Source organism: Crocodylus porosus, unplaced genomic scaffold (genome assembly GCF_001723895.1).
Source record: "Crocodylus porosus isolate Cpor-Errol unplaced genomic scaffold, CroPor_comp1, whole genome shotgun sequence".
Classification (NCBI taxonomy): domain Eukaryota; kingdom Metazoa; phylum Chordata; order Crocodylia; family Crocodylidae; genus Crocodylus; species Crocodylus porosus.
Genome location: NW_017728918.1, coordinates 26,705,057 through 26,722,852, shown reverse-complemented (window position 1 = coordinate 26,722,852; position 17,796 = coordinate 26,705,057). Strand labels below are relative to the sequence as shown.

The 17,796-nt window shown below is 42.7% G+C and overlaps 1 protein-coding gene and 1 pseudogene across 1 annotated transcript in view; both read right to left on the bottom strand.

Moving 5' to 3' along the window:
• The window catches only part of ADAM17 (ADAM metallopeptidase domain 17), a 41,077-nt gene extending 28,443 nt beyond the window's left edge, over positions 1-12,634 (bottom strand). The window contains exon 1 of the mRNA XM_019538142.1: positions 12,626-12,634. Within this exon, the coding sequence (XP_019393687.1) occupies positions 12,626-12,634 (9 nt within the window). The remainder of the gene's footprint in view (positions 1-12,625) is intronic.
• Positions 12,635-13,325: 691 nt separating this feature from the next.
• Positions 13,326-14,204, bottom strand: LOC109312093 (annotated as a pseudogene).
• Between the last annotated feature and the right edge of the window lie 3,592 nt (positions 14,205-17,796).

Sequence of the window (17,796 nt, the reverse complement as noted above, 5' to 3'; positions counted from 1 at the left end):
CTTCTGACCCTAGAAACTATGAAACTATGAATGCCTGCACAATTTCAAGAACAGGCAGCCACTATTTAGGATGGGCCAAGAAGTAAGTATCTGGATTCTCACTTAAGAACGATGCACTGGAAGCTCTGCTTGCATGACGCCTGCCCACATTATTCCCAATTTAAGGCAAGATTAGCCTCATTCAGAATCACTTTATTGGTTACAGTCCTCTTAAACAGTAAGTTAAAAATTATTCAGTCCTAGAATAACCACCTAAACCAGGAATTAAGAGATATGCGAATATGAGCTCCCCTCACAGTAAGTTCTACCAGAAAAAACTAAAGACCAACTGATAGAAAAACATTCAAGCTTTACAGAAGAGTCCTCAAGGGGATCCAGTTTCTCCTTAGCAATATGAAACAGACTCTTCAAAATAGTATTTTTAGTTTTAGTAAGTAACTGGATTCCATTACTTCTGCTAGGGAACCATACAATGGAGTGGAGATTTTTCAAAAAGGTTTCCTGATATCAAACATTTCTCTGAATTTCATCCCAGCACTTGTACCATGCCAGCTTTTGTCACACCCTCCATGATTATTTTTATTCTTCAAAGATTTGGAAAAAAAAATCATGCTCCTCTTGATGATTAAAGCTAAACTACACACAAAGTTCTCTCTTCAGACTCATGAACTCTTTCCATCTGTAATAAAATGCCAAGAAATGAACTGCTGAGGTCTTGCAAGGACATAGAGTTTAAACTAAACAGTAACTTCAAAAAAGGTTTCTACTCTTTAGTGGTAGAATTAGCTCATGAAATAGTGACAACTTACACTGAACAAGACTGTACTAATTTAAATAAAAGGCATTTTTAAAACCATTTTATTTAAGTTAATGCACAAAGCTGTGTGGCCACTTTTGTTAAACTATGCATATTTTAATTTCACTTAAATCAACCCTTAAACTGTAGAACTGGGCTAAAATTACTGAATGGAATTCAGTAAGTATTGTATTTGCGATAGAACAAACATATGCATAAATACAGACTAGGAAACAAACCAGGTAGGCCACAGTGCTACAGGAAAAAAAATTGGTTATAGTGGTCCATAAGCCAAGAGTGTGCCCATATTACAAAAAAAAAGCAATAGTATACTGGGTTGTACTAACAGGACTATCACTTACAAGTCAAGGGAAGTGATTTTTTCTGCTCTATTTGGCATAGGTGAGGCCTCATCTAGAGCACCGTGTCCAGTTTGGGACACTGCTCTCTGCTCAACTCCTTTTCATTTACAAACGTCTTTATTGGAGAGCAATAAAGTGAGAGCTCTAAAAAAACACGACTTATGAGAAAAGGCTGAACACTTGGAATTATTTAGTCCAGAGAAGAGAAGACTGAGGGGAGATTTGATGCACAGAGGGTACATCTCCATGTGCTTTAATGCACAGTAGTCTATTTTATTGTGCATTAAAGCATCACGTAAAAAACGGTGCAATTATACTACTGCACAGTACAATAGGCCACTGCACATTAAGCGTCACTTAAAAAGTGCGCTTTCAGTACTGCACATTAGGGCATCTTAATGAACATTTATTTAGTACCTCACATTGGAGGTGCTAAATTTAATGCACATTAGGAAAAATGCATTAATGCATGTGTAGAAGCAGCAAAAGAATGCTTAAACAGGGTGGTAAAAGAGATTATTCTCTCTGGTTGCAGGCAGAAACTGAAAGGAGCAATGGCTTTAAATTGCAAAATAGGAATATTTAGGTTAGAGTATTAGGAAGATTCTCACCATAGGGGTGCTCTGCATTAAAACAGATTACCTAGAACGGTTGCAGAATCTTAGAATTTTAAGAAGAAGTTAGACAAACATTTATTTGGAATAGTTTAGACCAGAAGTGAACAACCTAGGACATGTGGGCCAGATCCACCCCACAGATATGAGACTTCAGCAAAAGGGGCTTCAGCTACCCACCCACCTCTGACTTGAATTAGGTCAATCTGGCCCACAACCTTAATGGCAACTGCTGATTTAGACAGGGATTATCCTACCTTGACCAGGGTGCAGGACTACATAATCTCCTGAGGTCCCTTCCATCCCCGTTTTCTAGTATTCAAAATAATTAAGTCTCTCAAGAAAGAAATAGTGAATACATAGATAATTAGATAAAAGACTGAAAAACTAAACAAATAAGGTCTTACAAAAATCTAAGCAACCTTCTCAAATCAGCTCAGTTTTGAGATTGCAAGGCTAAATGTAGTATTTCCATGACAGCATGTGTATGCAGGACTTTCAACAAGACTAACTCCTGCACTAATTTGTACCAAAATAATGGCTGACCCAACATAGCGTGTGACCTGAAGTTAGCTGTGAAAATAAGGATCATGCAAGAGACATCTAGCTAGTAACTACCCCTCAAAAAAACAAAAAAAGAAAACCAAAGACAACAGAAACAGCTTCCTAACATTATGATGAAAATATACACACCTTACTGGAATACAACTCTGTATAGGCTACTTTACAACGACATAATTTGTCTTAAGTACTGAAGTAACAACAGATGTAAACAGCCTCTTGGTTTAACCCAAAAGGAAGCGCTGACAGGAAATTCGCTGTCACCACTGTCCAGACTTCAAATGGTAGACAACCCATTTCCAGTCTTTTTCTACAGTAGGTAGAGCTTTTTTTGGAAGGCTCCTCTAGTCATTAATTTATTATACCAGCAAGTTTGAAAGGACTATTGAAACAATGTCTAAACTGAAGTTCAGAAGAGTTTTTAGAAGACCATAAGTTAATGTCATCTACAAACCTTCGGTATGAATGTTTCAGGCTTAAATTTATTTGGAAAAAAAAAGAAAAGAAAAACTGCTTTCATGATATTATAACAAAATGATTCTATATTCACTATGGAAATCTTCATCCACAGTTCCTTTATGAACAGAGTATCCTGCAACAGGCTCTTTAACTTTACAGAAGTAGATTAAGTAAAACGCTTGAAGAAATAAGGATTATTCATTCATTTAGAGGAAAACTCACAGAAGACACCATCTTGGTTTGTGAAAAAAAATCAGCTTTATTAGACAGGCATCTGAACACTGTATCACTAGCTAATAATATTGCTAGAAAAATTCAGATCAGTATTGCTGAAAGCTCAATGCACTAAATCTATGGCAACAAAAAAGGAAGTTAAGGTGTACAGAAAATGAGGAAAAAGGCAGATTTCCATATGAACTAGATTAGATCAACGTATTCAGCAAATGTGGACATATGCAGGGCATATGGAATACCTAGATGACACTTCTATTTACCACTAGCCAACCATCAATATCTCAAAGGTGAATTCACTTTTACACAATACAGAGTTAGGATCAGAAAGTCCCACTGACAGCAACAGCAAAGAATTCAAAAAGAGGAAGCATTTGCACATATGAAAAATGCAATTACATGAGACAGGAGTGTTTGAAGGAACTACTATAATAGAAAATATAATTAAAAATAAATAACCTATTACCCTCATCTGAAAAAGATCTGTATATTGATCAATATTGGACACAGGATACCTGACCTATTTGAACCTTTGATACAGTATGGACATTTATGTTCTGCCTCAGTGATGCCATTTTAAAAGGTTCAATGGCCTAATTGAGTGCTTTTGTGGAAATATCCAGTATTAATGTTTAGTTTAATTCTTGAAAGCTACTTATTTCAAATTAGTTCTTCAACACAGATCTTAAAAAAAAATTATTTATGTTATATGTCAGGGCATTTTGTGAAGCTATATTTGACAATTTATGCTCACTTAAGTGATCAGCTATGAAAGTCAAGATGCCATTTGTTGAAATGCTAATGATTTTTTTTGGTTACCATTCATGCAAAGAAGAATTTTCTCCCCAGTCTATCAATTGCCTTAAAGATGCATAAACTGATGGGCACCACAGACCAAGCAAGGATTTCATAATCAGGCTTTTTTGCCCTTGTCAACTTAACCATCTGGTTTAAATGCCTACTTTGTAGAGGTGCACCAATATATTGGTCACATATCGGACTGGCACCAATAACAGGAAAATTAACATTTCTGGCACTCAGCTTTTTTTGGCTGATGTCACTGTTAAATGCCATGTGTATGTATGCAGCTGCAGCATGCACACGGCCAAGAATGCAACCCGGCAGCTTGGAGAACAGCCACCTGCTGCTAAGTCTGTGGGAGGGAGGGGCTGTAAGCGGGAAATTGAGGCCCCCACAGTGAGGGAGGAGTGAAGCAGCGGCAGGCCCTGCCCAACCAAGGTGGTGAATAGGACTCCAGTTCTGGAAGTGGGATAGAGCCACAGACAGCTCGTCCAGGGGGTGTGGAGGGGTGGGAAATGAGGTGGTTCTCTGCCACTGTGTGCATGCCTGGCAGAGGCATGGAGGGCATGTGCACCCCATCAGATTTGTATGTGGGGTGAAAGCAGGCTGCCTGTTGTGGGCTCAGGGCCTGGGGCTGTACCAGCTTCTTCCCAGCAGGGGGCTGGGCCGGCACTGGGAGGGGTGGCTATAGTCCCCCAAGCCTCCCTAGTGCTGCCTCCGCTCAGGGCACTAGGGCTTCAAAAGGCAAATGTAGCAGAACAAAGTGCCCCAAGCAGGGGTGGTGCTAGGGGGATTCTGGGGGGCTATATAGCCCCCCCCACCTCCATAGCCACCCCACACAGCTGAGCCCACAGACCCCCGATGGGAAGAAATTTGCACAGCTCCTGGCCCCAAGACACTGTGGGTAGCCTGCCCTAGCTTTGCAAACACACATGCCCCCCATGTCTCCCCTGACTATGCACCAAGTGGCAGGGAGTCACCCCCTCCTTCCCACCCCCAGAGGAATCACCCACAGCTCCATCCTGCTCCTGGCCCCAGGGTCCCATTCACTGCCCTGGCTGGACCGTGCCCGCCCCTGCCACATTTCCCCTCCCTCACTGTGCGAGGCCTCGATCTGCCTTCTCCCCTACTCCCCCCATGCCCCACCCTCCACCGGCTTACCAGCAGGGAACTGCTCTCCACACTGCTGGGCCACATTCCTGTAAATTGGCTATTGGATCAGTATCAGCCAATATGGGTGATTAATAATTGGGTCTTCATATTAGCCAAGAAAGTCTTTATCGGTACATTCCTACTACTTTGAGAATGCTGCTTTAATATGATAGTACACAAAGCTTTGGAAGCCATAATTTTGTCTATGCCATGGCTCCTAATACTGGTTCAGCTAAATAGGTAGAACTCTTTTTACTTTGCAGTTCTTTCATATGACCAGATTTAACAAGATGTTACTTTTGCCAATTCTAAGTAGCTTTGAGAGACTGGTTTTATGAAGCAAAGCCATGAGTACAGGCAGGCCTTCTAGTGACTATTTCCTGGTAAGCCAGAGGCCCATTTATCAGTTTCCTGTTTTCCTCACAAAAGAAAGGTAATCCTTTGCTCTCTTCTCAACTTTATACCAAGATTAATTCGGATTTCCATAGAGGTCAGGATCATTAAAATTTGTCTCCCCCACAAATAACCTCAAAATAGAAAACTGCTGTGCTCCTTAGGCATCACTAAGCCCATCATGTTTTACCCAAGAAATTTAGGGGTTCAGTTTGAAACCGGATACAGCAGCGCAAGATGCTCAAACTACTTCTGATGTGGTAATGCATAAGTGTTATTTTATGCACACACACACACACCATAAGCACTGAAATGTTTTTCTGATATAACGTGCCCTTACCCTATGCACAGAAATAATCTACTTCAACATATTCAATTCAATTTGGGCAGCCAGATAACATTCCACATATCTCCTCATGTTAGTTCTTGTGACATTTTTGTAGTTCCTCTAGAACCACATACAACTGTGAAGCTCCAACTACCAGAGTTTAACCTTGCTCAATCCAACCATCAGCTCAGAGGTTGCAGGACAAGATTGAAGTTTAGGGACTAACACAGAAGCAACAAATTTCTCCTATCTGAAAATGTTCTATTTGGGTCTTCAAGGAAAACATGGAATTCCACAGTTAATTTACTTAGGCTCCTCAGACTAGAAATCCCGCAAAGAAAGCTGGACCAATTTTTAAGATATAATGCTCTCTTTTGACCAACTTTATATTCAACTGCAAAACGAAATGCATTACCAATACACTTCCCTGATCAAGCAGAAATGAAAATTTCAGATGGGATCACAAATCCTTCTTCTTCTTCTGAGTTCAGTACTCCAAAAGCTTGAATAACTGGGCGAAGTTAACCAATAGCAAAATGGAGATAAGTTTCAAGAATTCTAGTGGTAGGAAACCAAAAATGAGTCCTATAATAGAAGTATCAACCTTACCATGGAGAGCTTTGTTCATAGATGGTCATTTTTTTCCTTCCTAATTTAAGTATTTCTTCAGCCAAATTTTTAAGTAACCCTGGCAGTTTTGAAAAGAAAGTCATACAACAATTAGCAAAGATTGTAACTGTTCTGATTTAGAAAATAAGTACAGTTTTTCAGACCTCCCACTGACATGCAAGCATACACACAATTCAAGTCTTCTGATGTGTTTGTTTTCGAGTTATGTCTAGACATCATAGAATTTAATTTCCAGGGAGTTAAATCACACCAATGAAAAAAGAATGCTCAGTCAGACCAAATAAGACAGAGAGAAATCATTTCTGAGCAAGAGAAAAGTTAGAGCATCTTTATAAAACTCACTGAAGAATCTGTTATGAAGAAGTGAAATGAGGATTTCTGTTGAAAGTCTATTCCAGAGGTTCAAAAGCTTTTTAGCATCAAGGTGCCTGAGGCACCCCTTGGAAAGTGCCAGCGCTTAGTTTTCACTCACTTTTAGACTACAGAAAAATAGAACAATTTTTTTGTTTGCAAAGAACTCCAGAGAGACCACAACAAGTCAGGATGGTTTTGACAGTATGGATTCTTGTTTGAAATCTCTAGGTTTGTTCTGTGAAACATGCCTGTACACCTAACAGAGCTAACATTGGATGCCATCCTGTGGCACCCTTGAAAAGGGCTTCAAAGAACCCCAGGTATATTATATGCATGGTAAGGCTGTTGTCAGTCCTGTAAGACTTCAGGAACCAAAAATGCCAATATTCAATACCAAATGCCATTACATCCAGTGCCCAACTCATTTTCACTGAAACATAATACCTTTGATAGGTTGTTTGTTTGCTTTTTAATACAAGATCAGGACTAGAAACTTTCCAGTCATTCTTAGAAATCTACGTTCTGAAGTGTACCATTACAATAACCCATTCATCTACAGAGTGAAGGGGGGAAATGGACAACGAGAAAAGCCTTAAAAACAAAAGCCTGGAAACCAAGACTAAATACAGACTCAACACTGCAAAATAATTTTTAGTTTGGTAATCAAGTAAATGAAAGTGCCAATACTTACACAGTACACTGGCCCCAATATAAAAACTGCAGTACTAACAGTTGAGGTGAAGCCTGCTTTTCTTTTGTCTGCCCATTTTCTCCCTCCTTCCTTACCACTCATTATATTGCATAATACATCTGCTTTGAGTAATTAAGATTCACAACAAAGGCTGATAGAAATGAAGATGAAAAGAAGCACGTGAGAGCCTGCAAGAGCAGTTATGTCTAGGCATAAAGTACAGTACCATAGGCCCTGCCCTAAAATTCTTAGTTCACTATATATATGTTGGCATCACTTCTGTGGTTGTCCCGAGACCATCATGGAGACACAAACCCCACCCACTTAGTTCCACTGCTTACATATAGTTCTTGCTGAAAAATGCTGTGTAGCTTTTGGCATAGGGTCCATGATACTCTAAGGATATCAGGTCTCAGGCAAATGTGCCCAGCACCAGCATAAAGACAACCATATATGGAGCATAAGCTTGCTTCTTGGCAGCAGTATTGGGACAGCCACTGAAGTGATCTAGACATACCCTATATACTCTCTCATCTCAGGGTACTTCTGTTGCTGAGAACTGCAGGGCATTTAATTAAGCAGTATAAGTAAGGTTATAACAGACCTCTAACAATTATATAATGGCCTCTAACAAAAATATAATTTATCTTAGCCCACAAGAGGCTGAGGTAGTAGCCACCATTTTAACCTGGTTAGAAATCAGGTCAGTCTTCACATAAGCAACGTCAGCACCAGATGAAAACTGGGGAACAGAAAGAAAAAGGGGAAAAAGAAGAGGCAAAACTATATATAGGTAGTCCTTGACTTACAACATTTCACACTTACAACCTTTATAAGTTGACACCCTGTTTCAACTTTGACACCAGTTTCGACTTCACAATGCTTAATCCTATGCAACGCCACACCAGCAAACAAGTTTGCTGCGTCACCCATTTCCCTGGAGAACATCTGTCCAAACTTCCTTGGACACTTTCTTTAAGAAAGCAGACAAGACTTCTGAGAAGTCTCTAGCCAAGAACCCTTCAAAAAGTCCAACCAAGAGCTTGTCAAAAAGTCTAGCAAATCACCTCAAAGTCGTCTTTCCAAATCAATGATTGCTATTTACAATATAAATACATGAATGTAGCTACATTACTCATCTATAAAATTGATTGGAGTACAAAATTCTGGGTTATTTTTGGTGAAAATAGGGTATTGGGCCTTGGTTCAGGAACCAATCCCCCTTTTATAATATTGGTTCTTATGGGAAACTTGGTTTCGAATTATGTTTCGACTTAAGACACAGCTATCAGGAACCAATTGTGTGTCAACAAGTCTGAGGACTGCCTGTATCTGTTCTTCACTGCATGACTGATTAACAGAAGTTAAATTTAACCAGTCTTGCAAACTGTAATAGACAAATAGCATAAGCATGCAATCAGCTTGAAAGGTAGCTATTTTCAAATATCTAAAAAGTGCAGAGAATTCTCTCTCAGTTCCAAGGCTATGTACTTAAACAAAGCCTGTGTGCTTACCAAACTCAATATAAATAATGTTAATTAACTACAGAACAGTTTGGGCTGTACTTTTAATACCACATTAAAGTTCCTCACCTCGTTTCTGGGAGGGCCTTACACATCTAATAGAAGCACTGAAATTTAATTGACTAGATTTTGCCAAAGTCGTTTCAGAAGCCTTACAAAGTAGACAGTGGGGCCAACTGAGTTCCTATAAATTTAAGCAGCATTTATCAAGCACCAGTTACCTGCACAGCAGTTCCAAAATAAGTAACTGCTAACAGAATGGGACCAGCACTGTGTTGGGCAATTAAGTGAATTATGCACTTACCAGGATGCATAAATAAGTGGAGCAAGTTGTAGTCTGAGGTACTACACCTTCCTGAGGCTGTCATTCACTTACAGCCTCCTCCCCTCACCCTCAAAAAAACCCATTTAACCAAACAAACCCCCTTTCCTCTTGCTAGCTGAAAAGCCGAAACAAACTGGAAACAAAACTTACCACGCACAAAGAGTTAATCAAATGCAAAAAGTAAAGAGTACATACAAAAAAAAAAAAATTACATACGAGAAAAAAATCTTTTAAACTATTTTAGATTTGATAACGTCCTTCAAAGGCTGAAATATTTAGAACCTGCAGTTGATAAAAGGTATCACGGGAAAGCCTGTAGTACTATAAAGATTTCCACACACACTTCCAAAAATCCTGAAGCTGTAAATCAAATTTGACACCAAATGACCAGAAGGTTTTTGGCAACCATTGTGATTTATGCTCTGCTGCACAAAACAGCATGGTTGGAAGGAATTTCATTTTTGAAGAACATGAAGCCACTAGGCAACAGGACGAAGCAACACTCATATGCCAGAGCTCACAGCATGCAATTTAAATTTTACTCTACTTATTTTTATAGTGCATAGGAAGACTGTTACTAGTATACACTGTGAGCTAATTTACCAAAATGAAATAGTTTAAACTTAGGTTAAACTAAATTCTATTTATTCCTCAAACATCTTGATTTAAAAGAGATACACACACTGGATTAAAATTTCCATTTCTAATCCAGAGATGATGGGCATGGGAGATTTTCCAAAGCACTTAAGTGATTTAGAATTTGTGCTCCTTAATCACTTAAGTGCCTTTGAAAATGCCATACTTTGTTCTCTATTTTCTGAGTACACTGAATGAAGAGGTAAGTACTTCAGTACTTTACTGAAAGTTGTGGGTAACAATTTGGAAACTGCCATAAAATACTGACCACCTTGTTACAAATTAAACTTCACCTCAATAAAACTGCATCTTTTTATGACCCAGAACCAGCCAAAGGGTCATATGTATCCCTCTGATGCATGTGAATGACTTGTGAAGAGATTACATTAAAATTAAATTCTAAATTAAACCTTGCCGTCAGCTACACAGTACTGGAAGTGTCTGGATCAGTTATATTTTAAACCTGGAAAGCTGATGGACAGTATCTTTCAAAGTCATCCAGGGATGTATTTGGTAACCGTGTTGGTCTGAGACAAAAATAAATGCAAAAAATAAATAAATAAAAATAAAAAAATCTAGAACTCTTGGTTTAATAAAAGGTATCATCTCTGAACCAACTGAGAAATTGCAAAAAAACAAAACAAAACAAATTCTTTTTCTGCAAGCTTTCGGGCTCACACACCCTTCATCAGGCTCAGGCAAAGTTAAAGATGGTAAAAAGTCCCCGTATGTAGAAAATAAACTTTAATTTCTTAGGTCATTCTGGGATGGCCAAGAGACAGAGCATCTTTAACTTTGCCTGAGCCTGATGAAGGGTGTGTGAGCCTAAAAGCTTGCAGAAAAACATTTATTTATTTATTGCAATTTTTCAGTTGGTATAAAAGGTATAATCTGAATCAAGAGTTCTAGATTTTTGCAAAGTCATCCAGGAGCACTCTTTAAAGTAATAATAACAACAACAGAAAGAATGGCAGGCCCACTATCATGGCATTTTAGTTAGCAATTAATCAATCTAGAAATCCTGCTAAGGATTTTGAAGTGCAGATTCATAGAACATCTCACAACTTCATTTTCAGAAAGCTGTGCCATACAGAAAAAAAAAAAAAAAGGCCTGGTTTTTTTTTTTTAAGTCTTTTTTTAAATCTGTTTGTTAGCAACATGACTAACAGCAGCCACATGCTCCACCCAACATATATCCACCCTTGTTAAATGAGAACACTGGAGACTGAGAAGCAACCTTTCCACATTAATTGCCAGCAGTGATTTTGCTTAACCATTTTATACATCAAGAAACAACTAGAAGAGTAATATTGTGCTGATACTTTACTATTTGAGATTTAGCTACAACTCCTACCCTGGTAATAGTCTATGGATGAATTTATTTCTAAACAAATTAAAATTTTGGTTTGCAGAGGGCAGCTCATGAGAGCACGTTTTGCTGCTGCTCTATTTAAAGTGTAAGCCCTGGAAAAAATTCTCTTTACAATGACAGTTTCAATCTCTCTGTTGCTGACTCATGGAGCAGAGCAGTGGCAGACAAGAAGAAAGGGAAAGAGGAACAGAATGGGGACTGCAGATGGTGTTGGGAGGGAAAGCAGCAGTTTCAGTTCATGCAGTAGAAAGCAGACACCCCCTCCCACTGCAGGAAGATGCATATCTTTGGTTGTGGAACAGGAAGAGCATGCCACTTCATAGGTTTCAGTCTTCCCTACTTCCTGCAGTCTTATGGGCCCTGTGATAGCAGGCAGCTGCCAGCCAAGCCTCAGCTGAGTGCAGCAAGAAACAAAAAGTGCAGCAATAGTGGGGTAAGCTCAGCCACAGCAAGTAAGATTGTTCCTCCCTCCCCATATTAGGAGTTTCATTAGTGTGGCTACACCAATTGTTGGTCACCGGTTGCCAAAACTGGAGTAATTTTAGCCTGCAAGGGTCAAAATGGCTCGCTGCTACTCACTTCTAGAGCAACTCAAACTCCTAAGAGCAGCAGAGTGTCTTCTGTTAATAAGACATAGCAACTAGGACACTGAAACAGTTTAAAACACATATAACCTCCTCTCGAGAATTCAGTTTGACAGAAGCAGGCATGAGGGACATTTTAAGAAATCTGAAAAAATGGTTGTGTGCACAAGTCCCAAGGAACTGATGGCTAGCTAGACCGGTTCACAGAAAGGAAGATAAAAACCAAGAGGAACCCTAGTAGTACAAATGTTGGCAACACAACACTATTCAGATTGGAATTCTGTCACATGAAACAAGAATCAGTCAAAACCCATGCTTCACATGAGTTTTGATATTTTTATATGTATGTATGTATGTATGTATGTGGTAAAGATTTAACAAGTTTAACTATGCCTATAATTGCAAAAGATGAAGCTATTAGCTTGGCATCTGAAGAATGCTTTGTGGCATTAGAATTTTCTTCCTGAATTAAAACTGGTCTAAGAGGAAGTGCAAACTAAAGCACATGGATATTTTCAGGACAATCTAGAAAGGGGGCACCTTGTCAGCAAACTGGAACTCCTGACTTAATTTGATTTTCAATTATTGAGATGGTTAGCTTTATAGGTCTCCTAGCACTATTTAGGAAGTGTTAATCATTTATTAAATAGTAATTTTTTTTGGTCATTTCTAAGAATTTGCTAATCACCTCTTCCTGTCCTAACATACCTACAAGCACTAGCCACTATTATTTTAGTGCTAATGAAGTGGTCAGGGTTATCTGCTAAACTCTAAACTGCATTACACATCTAGTTTTCTGCAGCCAGAACTTACGCTGATCATGTACGACAGGGTGGTGCACCTTCCGCACTGCTGACACAAATTCAGCCCCTACCACATTGCAGCACATTAGCACCATCGAAAAAAAAGTCTAGTGCGCTGTTCAAGGAGCCAGGCAGCTATTCCCATCATCTGTACACTCATGCACAGCCTCTCATAGGCTCCAGACACTTTCAGCTTCCACATTATTCCACTATTACTGCATCCATGGAACACAAAGCAATGCAACGAGGATACCTGCACTGCCACTTTTCTGCAGATTTGCATTTGTCTTCAGCTAAGAAACTGTGCGCCACGTATCATGTATTTTACTTCAAGATCCCCCCCCACAGAGCAGTCATGCTTCATTTAAGTCTTCTACTTTTCCATCTCTTTTCCATAACTGCCAATGTAGCACTCTGCAGCACTTCAGGTACCACACCCAGCCTTCTGGGTGCTCATAGACTATCAACCCCATACCAAAAGGGGAAGGAGAACAGTTTCCCCATCTTCCTTTCCCCACCCAGAAGATTACCGATACAAAGGCACAGGCACACCTAAGCTCCAATCCCCCTGCGATCCCTGAACTACCTGATCTGGTGTCTCACATGTGGCTCTCACAAACCACCCCCCCACACACACGTGTCACAGTGCAATGCAGCTCATTTCCCCTCCTCACACTTCACCCCTGGGCCTGACAGGCTTGCTGCATTGTTCAGGCGGGGCACATGGCACCCATTCCCTGGATCCCCCCTCCCCCAGCCGGTAGCAAGTGATGCCCCTGACTCACCAGCACAGTGGTGCAGATGGACCGGAGCTCAGCCTCCACCTTCTCCCGATAGTCCTTGATGAGCTGCATCTTTTTGTCACTGGTGTCTGTCTTCTGCTCAATGCTGGAGATGACCCTCCAGGCTGAGCGCCGCCCGCCCACCACATTCTTGTAGGCCACGGACAGCAGGTTGCGCTCCTCGTTGGACAGCTCGGCGCCCTGCTCGGTCACCGACTTCATGCAGGTGGCCATGTCGTCGTAGCGCTCGGCCTGCTCGGCCAGCTTGGCTTTCTGGATCAAGTCGGTCTTGTCCATGGTGGCGGGCGGGTGGATAGGTGGGTGGGCAGGGGCGAAGGGGCCTCAGCTACGACACCGTCCGCGGGACAACGCGCCTCAGCACCTGCGGGGGGAGGCGCGGGTTAGGCGGGGCGGGAAGCCGGGCCCCTCCCTCTCCCGCCGCGTGTACCCGCATGGCGCGGGCTCGACCGCCCCCCCGCCCCCCGAGGGGACATGGGGGAAGACCCCGAGTCAGCGCGAAATGGCGGCGTGGAGGCAGCTCCCGCGCCCGCGGCCCCGGGGACTCCGCACGCGCAGCACAAAATGGAGGGCGCGGCGCGAGGGGGAGGGGAAGGGGGGCGCTCCCGCTCCCAACGGCCGGGTCGGGCCGGCCCGGGCTCACCTGGAGCGGCTGCGCGGAGCCGGGCCGGCTGGCGCCAGGAGCGGGCGGGCGGGCCGCGCTGTGCTGCGCTCGGGCGGTGGCAGAGAGAAAGAGCCGCTCCCGTCTCAGGCAGGAGCCAGCGCTAAAGGGCGTTGGCACGAACTGGCCTCCCCGCTACCAGCGCCGCTCCGGCGCGGCCAATGGGAGCGCCGGCTCCGGCTCGGACCCCGCCCCCCCGAGGCTAGGCCGGCCAATCGGAGTGTAGCGCGCCGCGGCGGGGGCGGGCACAGGCCGGGCGCAAGCTCGGTTGGCCCGTGGGCTGCGGCTGGGGCCACGGGGTTTCCTCCAATGAGATCCAGGGTGAGCTGACGTCACTGTCGCCATGGTGATGCTGCTACAACCCCCCCCGCCTCCCTGGCAGCCGGCGCGGGTCGCGGCACGAGACGGGCGGGGGCGCGGCCGGGGGCAGCTCGTGCTGCGGCAGGGTGGTGCGCATGCGCGGGGGGTGCAGGGTGCAGCACAGGGAGGTCGGCTCCGGCAGGGTGGGTACTGGGCGCACAGCGGGAAAGGGTGGGCAGGAGCGGTTACGGAGTCATAATTTGGGCTGGAAGAGACCAGCCGTTCTCCACATTTTTTGTACCAGGACCCATTGGCAAACAGCGATGGGCAGTGCCGACCTGAGCCCCCCAGTGTGTGGGGCAGGGGGACCACAAGCAGCTTCTTGCAGCTGGAGCTCTGCCAGAGAAACGCCGCAGTTTCCCACGTTTTTGAAGGAGAATCCATTTTTGATCCATTTTTTAAAAATTGTTCCTGACCCTTTCACATATTCCTGGGACCAGGCTGATAAATGCTGGTCTAGTGCAGGGCCAGCCCCAACTGTCTCATCCCAGGCAAGGCTTTGTCAAGCCAGGTCTTCAAAACCACCAAGGATGGAGACTCCACCACCTTGCTGGAGAACCCGTTCCAGTGCTTCCTCATGAGAAAATTCATCCTGACATCTAACCTAAACTTCCCTTGCTGCAACTTGAGACCATTGCTCCTTGTTCTGTCATCTGCCACCACTGAGAGCAGTCCAGCTGTATCACCTTTGGAAACCCTCCTTCAGGTAGTTGAAGGCTGCTATTAAATCTGCCCCATATTTATAAACTATTAACTCTTCTGCAGACTAAATAAACCCAGTTCCCTCAGCCTCTCCTCAGAAGTTATGTGCCCCAGGCCCCTCACCATTTTTGTTGCCCCCCACTAGACTCTTTCCAATTTGTCCACATCGTTTCTGTAGTGAGGGGCCCAAAACTGAACACTGCTCCAGATGTGGCCTCACCAGTGCTGAATACAGGGGAATAATCACTTCCTTTGACCTAATAGAAACACGCCTACTAATGCAGCCGACTATGCCATTAGCCTTCTTGGCAACAAGGGCACACTGCTGGCTCATATTCAGCTTATTGTTCACTGTAACCCCAGGTCCTTTCTGCAGAGCTGCTGCCCACCCAGTCAGCCCCCAGCCTGTACCAGTGCATGGGATTTTTCCGTCCTAAGTGCAGGACTAGGCATTTGTCCTTATTGGACTTTGTGAAATTTATTTTAGTCCAATATTCCAATTTGTCTAGGTCTCTCTGAAGCCTAGCCCGCCCACTGACAGATTCCACGTAGCAATAAGGAACCTCACCCTCTTTAGATCCTGGCCCCACTCTGGGATGTGGCAGCTCTGGGCAAGACTGAGTGGAGCTGTTTAGGTCTTTCAGGTGTTTTAGGAAGGATGAGACTCATGTGGATAGGTTTATCCTTCTCCTTTGAGCAAGGGAAGAGACCCGCACAGTAAATGGAGACAAGCAGACTGTGCTCTAAGTGCCAGGCTGGGCCAGCAGTCATCCCATTTCAGGTAGTACAGGGATGATGCTATTAGTTAAAACACCAGCTTGTGGGGAGGGTGAGATAGTCAGGATGGATGGAGTTTGGCCCTGTTCATGGAGTCTGTCTGGAGGGAGAGAGGTTTCCTGCAGGTCAAGATTACGAAAGGCTGGAAAAGGGATGGGAGAAATTCTTCCATTCTTACATAATGACAGGAATTGGAAGAGTTATTTTCTATCTGCTGACTAGGAGACAGGAATTACTAGGCCAGAAGAGCCTTTAACTACCTCAGCTGAATTCCTTCAGAGGCTGTTCTAGGATGGCCAAGAAGATAGAGCAACATTTACTGTGCACTGGGGATAAAGAGGATGGGTGACAGAGGGCCTGGTTGTATTGATTTAGGGTTCTTTGATCCCAGTGGTAATGGGCTAGGGAAGACAGGGCAGAAAGAAGTCCTGCATTTGGCTTGAGTAAGAATCAAAATCTTTAATCTTTATTCTATGGGTTTTACTTGGAATTAATATTCAAGAGGTTGCCAGGATCAGTAGATAAAGACTGGAATTTCAGGCTCATGCACTTAAGTCAAGAGTAATAAAGTGTCATCCGTCCATAATTTAATTATGGCAGCTCATGCCCCCAGTCTTGCATACATGTTATAAAATACAACTGGGTGTCCCTGATGGACCTGCTTTGGCATAGCTGGTTCTAGAAACAGTTATCTATGTTAGCCTGAAGTCAAGTAGAAAGCAGGCTAGATTTGTACCTTAGGGTGTGTACAGAAGTGCTACATATAGGTTTTAATTTAAAGCACTTTTTATAGCAGAGGGAGGTGGGGCTCTGAGCTTCCTGGGGCTTCTCCACTAGTCAGAAATTTGACCAGAGTACAGAAGTTATTTAAAGCCCTGTAGGTTGCTAAAGTGCTGTAAAATACTGTGCTTCAAATTTAATATCTCATTTAACAAGGGTTAATTTAAAGGGCTCTGCCCATTTTTAAAGTGCTGTAAAGCCATGCACTGCTGTTAAGTCACAACAGTAGAGCTCTTTAAATGGTAAAAAAGCAACTTCTGAACATGTCCTTATAGACTAACCAAAGAGCTATGTCTATATAGACATATCTTTCTTTGGTTAGTCTACAAGATGCAAATCTACCTTCTTACAGTTGATTCTAGACAGGCATTTGGTATAGCATGATCCTAAGATGGAGAGGTAATGAGACAATGTAGTTATGCTTTATCATCTTATTCAAAATAAAGGAGGGCTTCTAATCTACACCAGGGTGGTGCAAATACATGCTTGCAGGCCCAGGGGCTAATTACCCTGGTCAGTGCTTTGCAAAGTTGCTGCATAAGCTGACAGAATTCTTCACTAGAGAGGTTTTGAAGTTCCCAAAGATTGTATTGTTCATCATGTGATATTCTTGATCTAGTATTTGAGCTAAGATTGAAGATTAGCTATTTGAAATTAGGCCCAAGTCTTAACATGGCCCATTTGGAATAACTCAGTCCCCTTGTATGTCTGCATTACAAGACAGTTTTACCAACATGATGAGCATATACTCTCTCTATTTCTACCCATAGTGCACAGGAGGAATAGCCCTCACTAAATGTGTTGCCTTCACAAAAGGAAACTAACAAGTACTTAGCTTGTTTATCCTAGCAAAACAAAGGCTTAGCAGGGAAATAATTGTTCTGAACACATCAGGAAGGCAAACACCAGGGACAGAAAAGAACTACTTAAACTACAGGACAGCAGGGCACAAAGACAAACTGGTATGAAGTGGTCATTAATCAATTTAGGCTGGAAATCAGGTTTCTGAACAGAACAGTGAAGTTTTAGAATAGCCTAATAGGAGTATTAGGGCAGAAAAAATCACAACTGCTTTTAAGATGGAACTTATGAAAGGGATTG